This window comes from Uranotaenia lowii, chromosome 3, assembly GCF_029784155.1.
Source record: "Uranotaenia lowii strain MFRU-FL chromosome 3, ASM2978415v1, whole genome shotgun sequence".
Lineage (NCBI taxonomy): Eukaryota > Metazoa > Arthropoda > Insecta > Diptera > Culicidae > Uranotaenia > Uranotaenia lowii.
Window position 1 is genome coordinate 114,570,430 of NC_073693.1, and position 10,548 is coordinate 114,580,977.

Here is a 10,548-nt window from a genome sequence, read left to right on the forward strand (position 1 = left end):
TCTCATGTTTTGAATACTGTTTTTCGAAGATCAAAAACAGATTTTAACATAAATTTATTTAACGTTCTTTAAAACGGAATTGTTATCCATCCAAATCAATTCTTTAGTACTCATTGATGATAACTCTCTGTTAAAGTAAATTGATTGTCTTATTACGAGTTGCTCTGTGATTGTTCACTGATGATCTTCCTTGATTCCTGTATTTTGTTTAAGGAGCATGCAAAATATGCCCCACTTAATAATATTTGTCGGAATAATGAAAATTGCATTTTTTTAAAATCGATTGAGAAAAAATTGTTAAATATCCGTCTTAAGGTTGAATTGAGTTCTTGGGGGTAAATGGTACCAATGGTACCATTAGGTACATTCTGTTTTCCAACGGTTTTTTCACGGATATTCCATACACATGTCAGAGTCTATCTCAGAATCTTTAAAGACGAAAGGTTACAAACCATTCACGTTGAAGCTTAGAAATGTTAAGCTCGGTATGGTTTGTTTATCATTCTGCAAAAATTGTATGACATCAAAATAGCTGCGATTAAGTAAACTGACATTTTTTAGAAAAAAAATCGTTACGTAACGATAAGCATACCTCCCCCCCTCCCCTATGTCACAATTCGTAACGTTCGAGCTTACTCCCTCCCCCCCCCTAGGAGCGTTACGTAATTTATGGATGCCCCCATAGGCTCGATTTTATGGAGCTCCTGTATTTTTCTTCGCTTTTTTCGTCTCAAGAAATTTCAATCAGCATTTTCTTTGAAAATATAAGATTTGCAAAATACTTTTTTGCAACCACTTATCCTCAAATACAACATTCTAAAGTTCATTTATATTCTCTTTTTCAAAATTTGTTGTTGAATCACTTCTAAAACTATGTTAAACTGTGACGCGATTTTTATACGGTTCCTTGTAAAACTCCAGTTTATAAAAATATAGTTCCGACAGCCGTATTCCAGTACAACTTAATGGCTCAAAGCGTGAAATTGCAATGCTCCATTTGGCTCACTACACGAAACAACAATGCGCAAAATGACTCTTTTGAGAAATGGGTTTGGCCGAAAAGGTAATGCGTGAAGTGATCGGGGACTACATTGAAATTGTTCGATCTTCAGAAAATAATCGATCTCCACGATCGATTCTACGACCAATAATAGTGACCCATCTATGAAAAACCGGAACTTGAAGATCGATCGCTGAAAGATCGATCTTTTTCCATTTTTAATAAGAATGAGAAATTGTTTGTTAAAAAAAGTAAGGACGTAAGGTTTAAAAAAAAATTAACCACAGATAAAAAAAAGGTTTCCAAATGCTTCTACAAAGGTAGTCAATAAATCAAAATCTGTAGATAAAAACTCCAAAAAGCCAATCAAATTTTAAGTATTGATCAATATCGACAAGATGCTTAACGGATGGCACTGTAAACCAGTGACCAAAATTGGATCTAAATATATCGACGAGAGAAAGAATCCAAAAGAGCGTACGATGTTGTCAATTTTTCGATGGTTAAGAATCGATCGAACAAACTTAAATCTGAGTTGAAAAGATAGATCTTCCACTGGGTGAAACAATGACAATTTTATACATCTTGTGCAACGTTGGAGCAGAGGACAACGATTGGCAAATCATTCTATTACTTGCTTGTATAATTGATGGGAAAGCATAAGAGCAATAAAAGATCCAAAGATATTCCAGTTATCAAACTTGAGCATCTTCTGATCGATTCTTGAATCAATACAGTGAGCGAAATAAGAATAGCACCACTATGTGTTTGGCTTGTTAAAATATGAATGATTGAAAATTACGAAAATTTTCTTCCACAGTTTGTTTTGAATTGCTTAACGGATAAATCAAGCATAAGTTTACTTTTTTTGGACGTAGCAAAGTGCGAAATAAGAATAGAACCCCTTGAGTTTTTCTAACAAAAACAAGATTATTTTTAAAAATTTACTGTGTAAAAGTGATAAATAATACTTCTACGAGTTATTTGAATAGATAACTGCATTTTAGGAGTTTCCCAGAATTCCAAGGGTTTTCAAAGGTTTTAAAATGGGGGTTTTAAGAGATGCTCCTCTAGCGTTAAGGAATTAGATATTTGAGCTGTAATTCTTTATCACATTACTAACTTTCTTCATTAAAATAACGTGAAATGATGAAACAAACATTCGGGATTAATTTTTAATAAGAAAAAATAGGTTGGAAATCAAAAACTTTGGTTTTGTTCAGTAAACCTTTTTTCCAGTTTAAAGTCGTAGATGGCAGCACAATCTTGCAGTTAAAACCAATGTTTGTCTAAATATTGATTTTCCAAGTTTATTTAGGCCTATATTCATCATTTTGAGGTATTTTTCCATCACAGTTTTGTGGAAATTCACGCTGCAGAAAGCTTTTCCGAATTTGCAAAAGAATCACCAGCAAAAAAATGTACAACCGCCACAATTGCAAATCATACCAATAATACTGCTAGCCGTCTGGTTCATCAAGCTGCATCGCAAAGTATAACCACTGACCATACTGACTGGACAGTCGATTTCGTTTTTTGGATAATTTACGCACTCTGGAATCGATAGTACGCAATATCGATTCCAGAGTGCGCATCGATCGATTTGAAGAAATGCTATCCCAGTTAGAAAGTGCCACCCGACTTTCGCAAAAAACAGGCAATTCAGACTACAGGGAATTTCTACCGGAAAAATTATAGGTTCGCCACCTGCCGTCGGTATTGCGAACCTGCTAAATTTGAAGAAAAAAATTAGCCAGAAAATGATCGAATTTTTGTTCTAAGTGTCCTGTCAGTATGATCAGTGGTATAACTTTATTCTGATAATCGGTCCAAAAACTTCACTTTTAGTGACCTTGATGCAATTTTATTTTTTTGGATTTAGTGATCTTAGAATTTCCAAAGCGCTCACACGGTACGTGTATTGATTTCTTGACCATAATCATCCCTCCCTCTCCCTTATTAATCCTGGATATTCGAAAATGTTCATGAATTTGGTTAAATGGCAAGATAGTGCTGCCATCTATTACTTAAAATTAGAGGAATAGTGTTTGATTATTAAAAAACATTAATATTTTTGAATTCCAACCTGCTATTTGGATTCAAACTCAGCCTCAAATCAATGTTTCATCATTTTGCATCATACTTATGAATGTAAATGAAGAAATCAAGCAGTTTGATAAAGTTTTATAGCTTAAATACCTAATTCCTTAACGCTAGAGAAACATCTCTTAAAACCTCCATTTCAAAACCTTTGAAAACCTTTGGAATTCTGGAAAACTTCTAAAATGCAGTTATCTATTCAAATAACTCGTAGAAGCATTATTTATCACTTTTGAACAGTGAATTTTTAAAAATAATTTTGTTTTTGTTGGGAAAACTCAAGGGGTTCTATTCTTATTTCGCACCCTTTTTTCACATTTTTGGTCCTCAACGCCAATTGCTACGTCCAAAAAAAGTAAACTTATGCTTGATTTATCCGTTAAGCAATTCAGAACAAACTGTGGAAGAAAATTTTCGTAATTTTCAATCATTCATATTTTAACAAGCCAAACACATAGTGGTGCTATTCTTATTTCGCTCACTGTAGAAAGACCCATATCGTCGTAACACGACAGCGTGTGACAACTTTAGGACAAATGAGAAAACCCAATCAATAAGATATTCAGATCAGATTATCTCTGAGGATCATTCGATCCAGGGACCTAGAAATATTTTTAACAGGTTTTATACAATAACTTCTTTAACAAACTGGTTTCAATAGGCGCTCTTATGGCCATCAGCTTGCAAAAGGTGTGGAGAAGTACAAATGATGATGTCCAGCAATAGGAAATGCACCAGAATTGTTAATTATTTTTGTCTCACGGAATTCCTCTTCTATGTGGGGATAAGCACTGAAATACTGAATGAAATGCCGACCAAGACCATAAATGAAGAAATCAAAATAATCTTTTGTCTATTGTTTGACCCGTTTTTAAAGTTGCCTTTAATCCTCGGCGAGCTATTTCTTTGAAGTGGATTCCACCTCATCAGGTATAAAAGTTAAACGATAGCTCCTGCTCATCATCACAAACCTTTCAACTACCTTCGAATAGTGTAAATCAATCCAATTCAAAATGATAACATCAACCGTTTTAATCTGTACGCTTCTGTTGGCGAAGGACATTTGGGGAGCAGAAGTGCCGCTGCAGCTGGATGATAACTACGTTAATCGTGTTGTCGGTGGTCAGGAGGCCGCTGAAGGATCTGTCCCATATCAGGTGTCTCTGCAGTTGAAAGGATTTGGCCACAACTGTGGTGGGGCAATCATTTCGGATCGATGGATTCTAACAGCCGGCCATTGCGTTGAATAGTAAGTTTTTTCATTTTCAATTAATCAAAATGCGAATTAACATTCATCATTTGTGCAGTCAATCAACGGAAAAGCTGACTGTTCTAGTCGGTACAAATAGTCTCAAAGAAGGTGGACAACAATACGCCATTGACAAGTTCATCACCCACAAGTATCACGATGTTCCGCAGTTCGCCAACGATATTGCCCTGGTTCGATTGAAGGAAAAATTGCAGTTTTCGGAAACGGTTCAGCCAATCCAATACTGGGAAAAGGAAGTCGACGAAGGAAGGGAGGTCACTTTGACCGGATGGGGACGAACCTCAGCCGGAGGACCGATTCCGACGAAACTTCAGACCATCCAGCTGAAGACTCTTTCCAACGATGAGTGCTCAAACTTGTCCGTTGGTTCCAATGTTGATATCGGGCACATTTGTACGCTTACTCATGCGGGTGAAGGCGCTTGTAATGTAAGGATTTGTTTTTTGGATTTTTAACATGACAACAAACATAAAATTTATTTTTTAACTACAGGGTGATTCCGGTGGTCCTCTGACGCTGGACGGAAAACTGATTGGGCTGGTCAATTTCGGTGTTCCCTGTGCCAAAGGTTATCCGGATGCGTACGCACGAGTTTCCTACTACCACGAATGGATTCGAACGAATATTGCCGAGAATCCCTAAATCTGTTCTATTGCCTACCAGATGTGATTGATACTGCTCTCAATAAAGAAATAACTTGGATGATAACTTGAAAAAAAAAATTTGTTCATAAATGTTTTCATGGAAAACAATGAATATATGAGAAATTTGTGTAAAATGTATGGTAGGATCGAAACAATCTCGAATTTACTAAATAACAGAACAGAAATCAAATTTCTGCCCAGCGCTTAGCAATCTCATGTAAAGGCAAAAATGCCACTGAAAGTCTATCTACAAAAAATTTTGATAATTGGTAAACAGATATTGTGTCAGTATCACCTTAAAATAATTTAGGCGATGAATAAGTACTCGTTGAATATTCTGTCACTCTCTGGAGCCACATTTGAACCTTTTTTTTTTTTTATTATTAGAGACGTTTTAACCTACATTGGTTATTCGCGTCTTTTTAAAATAGAAAAATAACAATATTTTACAGGTTCTTAGTTAATCCTATTGCTTTGACAAAGTTTAAAACTTTATCTTCCTGTTTTCCAACATTTTTAAGTAAATTTTTCATGTCCAAATCCTGTTCTCTAAAGTATTGTTTCCTAATTTTTTCGAATTTTTTACAATGCAAAAATAAGTGAGTGATTGATAATTTTTCACTACAGCCTAAGCACATGGGAGCATCCTGATGTGGTGTTAGGAGATAATCGTGTGTTAGTCGTGTGTGACCTATCCTAACCCTAGTCAGTGTGCGTTGTTCGTACTGGTTATCTCGATCATTCCATTTGCCTACTTTGTCTTTAATCCCATTTAATTGTGTACCCGGATTGCATGCACTCCACTCCAACTGCCAAGCTTCCCAAATCATTCGTTCTGCATATCGCACTGCATCAGATCTTGGAATTTTCTTATAGGTCATATCTGCGAGTCTACCTCTGTTAGCTAAGGAGTCAGCTGCTTCGTTACCTGGGATCCCTACATGCCCCGGAACCCACACCAGAATTATGTCCTTTTTAAGGGCCGCTCTTTCACATGCTTGAATCCATGGGTTTTTAGAGTTGCCAGTTTCCATCGCCCTTAAACTGCTTGCACTATCGGAGAAGATTACTGTTTTGGTATTTTCTGATGCGTTTTCTATAGCAATACGAATGGCCATTAGCTCCGCAGATAGAACCGAACATTCATCGTTTATTCTACCTCTGATTTCAAGAGAACTTGAGTAAACTCCATAACCAACCAAACCATCTTTTTTTGAACCGTCTGTAAACATCTTGTTATAATCAGCATATTTATCTTCGGTTTTAGTTCTAAAAACAGTTAAAGCTTTAGATGGATTTTCACCAGCTCTTATAACTCGTTGAATGCACCAATCCACCTTAATAGGTTGGTGGTTCCATGGTTGAGGACCGCTGTATCTCAGGCGTGTAATTTTAGGAAAATCTGATCCCGTTATAGCTCCAAAAGAGCACTTTACCCTTTTAATGAAAGTAAGCTCTGGAGAAATTCTTTTCATTTCCAATAGTCGTATTGCTGTTTTAGATTCGTTCAAACAAGCTAGATATTCCAGAGGGAGTTGTCCAGCTTCACACATAATTGCTTTGATAGGGCTTGTCGGAAAAGCACCCGATGCTATTCGCATAGCTTTATTGTACATTGAGCTTATTATGGGTAATACTTTTTCCTTTCTCCTACCAGCTATTGAAAATCCGTACAAGAGACGTGGTACAATTAAACTATGTACTAATCTTATTAGAATTTTTCTATCTCCACGAGTTTTTCCAGCTATCATTTTCAGTATGTTCAGTGTACCAGCTGAAGCGGATTTTCTTTCTTGAGCATGTTTTTGAAAAAAAAATCGGTAATCTAAGTATACACCAAGTATTTTCATTTGTTTAACTGTTGGGATACTAATGTTATCTAACTTGATATTTGGGATTGATCCTCTGTGGCGGCGATTATTACATACGTGTAATAATTGGCATTTGGACACAGAGACTTTAAAGTCAACTGATGACAACCAGTGCTCCGCACACTCCGCAGCCTGTTGCATTTTAGCTCGTAAACATTTTCTGTAGGCTCCATAACCAACCAAAAGAATATCATCTGCGTACACAAAGCATTCAACAGATTTGGGAATGACTTCAAATAATGGATTCATCGCTATGAGGAAAAGCGTCACAGAAATTACAGATCCTTGGGGAATTCCACGAGAAGTAGAACGAATAGATGATTCAGAAGTATTAACTCGAACTCTGAAAGTACGATTACTGAGAAAGTCTTTCAGGTAACGGAACATTCTACCAGACACATTCATACTCTTTAACGACTCTAAAATTGCATTTCGGTTTACCGTATCATACGCTTTAGAGATATCTAACGACAACATTTCACAATGTTTGCCTTCTCTCAATGGAACATCTAGGTGATTTTCTAATTCCGCAAAATAAACGTCTGTCCCAAGGCCATTACGAAACGCGTATTGATTACCATGGAGTATATTTTGTAGTTCTAGTTCTCCAATCAACCTTCTATAAACTAGTCTTTCTAAAACTTTCGCGATGCAGTTAATTAACGATATTGGTCGATATTCATCAGGGTTTCCTACCTTTCTTGTTGCTTTGGGTATTGGTATTACCACTGCATGCTTCCAATTTTGTGGAATTTTCCCTGATTGCCAGATACTGTTAAGTGTCTTAAGTAGGGAGCATTTACCTTGGTAAGGAAGATTTCTTAAGAGAGGGTATCCGATTCCATCGAAACCAGTTCCTTTACTTGTGCACTTTTTAAGCGCCCAAATAAGCTCACGAATTGTAAAATCTTTGTTGTACTGAGCAGCTACCGCCGACTCGTCTTCAAAATATTCCTGAGTATCGTGTATTTCTGAAATTAAGTTATCCGAGTTGGCAGAACTTATACTAGAAACCTCCATATAAAAGTCGGCTATTTTATCAGCAACAATTTGAGGATCATCCGTAGTGGAATTATCTGTTTTAACAAAGAACTTCGAGCTTTTATACCGGCCCTGTAATGCTCCTACTCTTCCCCATATATCACTGACAGAAGCGTTGATATCTAAACCTTCTACAAAACTAATCCAACTATTTTCTTTTGCCTTTGAGATAATTAATCGCGTTCTATTTCGTTCCGTCCTAAACCATGCCAAAGTTTAAACTAGGCGAGGATCAGATTTATCCATTCTTTTTAAGGCACGTAAAGCCTTACGCCTTCTATTAACCGCGGATTTTACCTCTTCATTCCACCATGGTACTCTTTTCCTTCCAGAATTTCCGGAAGACCGAGGAATGCATGATAGTGCGGTGTTAAATATTAAATCTGATAGCTTTTCTGGTGTGTAAACGATTGTAGTATCCAAGACTGTTTCTATTCGGTTCTGATATTCTATCCAATCCGCGAGTTCATATTTCCATTTGGGGGTTCCTACTTTCAATTCTAAGCTGTCAATAAAGTTCAAAACTATCGGAAAGTGATCACTTCCATGTTGATCATCAAGAGTTTTCCAAGCAATATTGCTAGCACGATCTGACGAGATGGTCAGATCAACAGCAGATTGACCGGCATTTGCCAAACTCAAAAAAGTTGGTGATCCATCGTTCAGGATATCTAAATTATAGTGCCCTATCAAATTTATAACTGCTCGGCCTCTAGTATCTGTTCCAGAATCTCCCCAAATTTCTGAATGGGCATTGAGATCGCCCATGATCAAAAATGGTTTTGGAAGTTGTTCTACCAATTCAAAAAGTTCTTCTCGCAGGTTGTTATTTGAACGAGACGGAGGGATGTAGAGGGAAACATATGTTCTCTTCGTTGGTATTTCAATAGTTACAGCAAGTGCTTGCAATGCAGTGCGGAGTGGAACTCTGACATAAGGCAACCCTTTCAAGAAAGCTATTGCAACACCCCCCCAACCCGTAAGCTGGGTAGGAGCAGCACAAATGAAGGTGTAATCGGAAGAGAAGCTTGAACAGTTGGGAATGCAAATTGTTTCTTGTAAACACACTACATAAGGCTGGTGTTTAGCAGTTAACAAAGATAGTTCTGGCTTTCTAGCACGGTAACCTCTAACGTTCCATTGTAAAGCTAAGGTTTTGGGAATTAATCGAGATGTAAGTCTACCTACATTTGTTCTAGTTTGAGAAAAGTTATCTAGCTCGGTATCTGTGTTAATGTTTTTACAGTTGAATGCGATGAAGGGTTTCATGTTTGGTAAACTTACTAGTTCTAAGGGGTTGTAGAATCTCAGTGTTGATGCCTACCTTTAGCTTTACCCATTTTCTCACCTCGGATTGGCGATATGTCCTCTCGGTTGTAATCCGCTTTACCTTGATGTGAAGGAGTGTTCGCCAAGTCAGCAACGTTGTCCAGTGACTTTTTGCTCGGAGGTGCGTTGGTTCTACTGGGAGAATCCGGATTCGAGTTTGATTGTGATTGGCGACGTTTTGTTGATTTGTTATTCTGCTTCTCGTCCACATCCATTGATTGAGGTTCATTTTCTGATGTAGTCTGCGATAGATCCTCGTCAAACAAATCGGCATCGATGTTGGATAGACTGGGTTGCAATTTCCGGTTGTTCTTTAATTCCGCCACCTCTCGGATTAATTTTTCCAGTAATCCTCGTAGTTTCCTGATTTCCTGGTCCTTCGATTCCAATTGTTTCACTAGCTCGGTTACTTTACCAGTCTCTAGACGATGTTGAAGATTGTTCTGCTGTCTTGATTCGAAACGTTTCCTGGCTTCCGGATATGGTACATCCTCATCTACTTTTATTCGAACGATTTTTGATTCAGCTACCTTTATCGGACAGTCCCTTGACCGAGCGCTATGTGGCCCCTTGCAGTTCACACAAAGGGCTTCAGCAAGACAAGGCGAGGTAAACTCATGCTCAAGAGAGCATTCCGGGCATATTGGACTTACTTGACAGTCACGCTTGGTATGAGCAAAACGGTGACAGTTTCCACATTGCAACGGACTTGGATAGTAAGTTCTAGTCTTAACTCGGTGATACCCGAAGTAGAGGAATTCGGGGATAGTGGTTCCCTGTATCGTCAAAAGCAACGTCGGAGTAGCAAAAGGTTTGGATTTATCTTTCGGATTGGGCTTAGTGTATCGCTTAACCTCAATCACCCGTTGGGAACGAAGTTCTTCCAGTACAGCATCATCTGACATCGTAAGACCGTGGTGACATAGAACAATGCACTTTCGAACGTTTAGTCTCTCATGGAATTGCACAGTAACCATCGTGCCATCGCTGAGTTTCTGTAGTTTCAGGAGTTTTTCAACTTGTTTTGCCTGTCTCACCTTGAGAATATACCTCGAACCTTTGGCTTCCGGTCGGGCATCTTCAATGCAACCTACTTCCTCTTCGATCGATCTTCTGATTAACCAAGGATTGTCAGGAAATTTGCCCTCAGTATCCTTCGGGAACATAGACAGAACTGATAGTTCGCCGTTCAAAGCATCCATCCATTTTGGTAACCTTCTTCCAGCCATACTACCATCCACCGTTTTTGGGATTGTGCCCGTATGCATCCAGCTTGGTGGCGTCATGGGATTA

General features: G+C 37.9%; 1 protein-coding gene across 1 annotated transcript; it reads left to right on the forward strand.

Moving 5' to 3' along the window:
- The first annotated feature begins 4,113 nt into the window (after nucleotides 1–4,113).
- Nucleotides 4,114–5,012, forward strand: LOC129752539 (chymotrypsin-2-like). The gene is made up of 3 exons (XM_055748314.1): nucleotides 4,114–4,349; nucleotides 4,408–4,798; nucleotides 4,863–5,012. Exons 1-3 carry the CDS (start codon nucleotides 4,114–4,116, stop codon nucleotides 5,010–5,012), a joined length of 777 nt encoding a protein of 258 aa, XP_055604289.1.
- The last annotated feature ends 5,536 nt before the right edge of the window (nucleotides 5,013–10,548 follow it).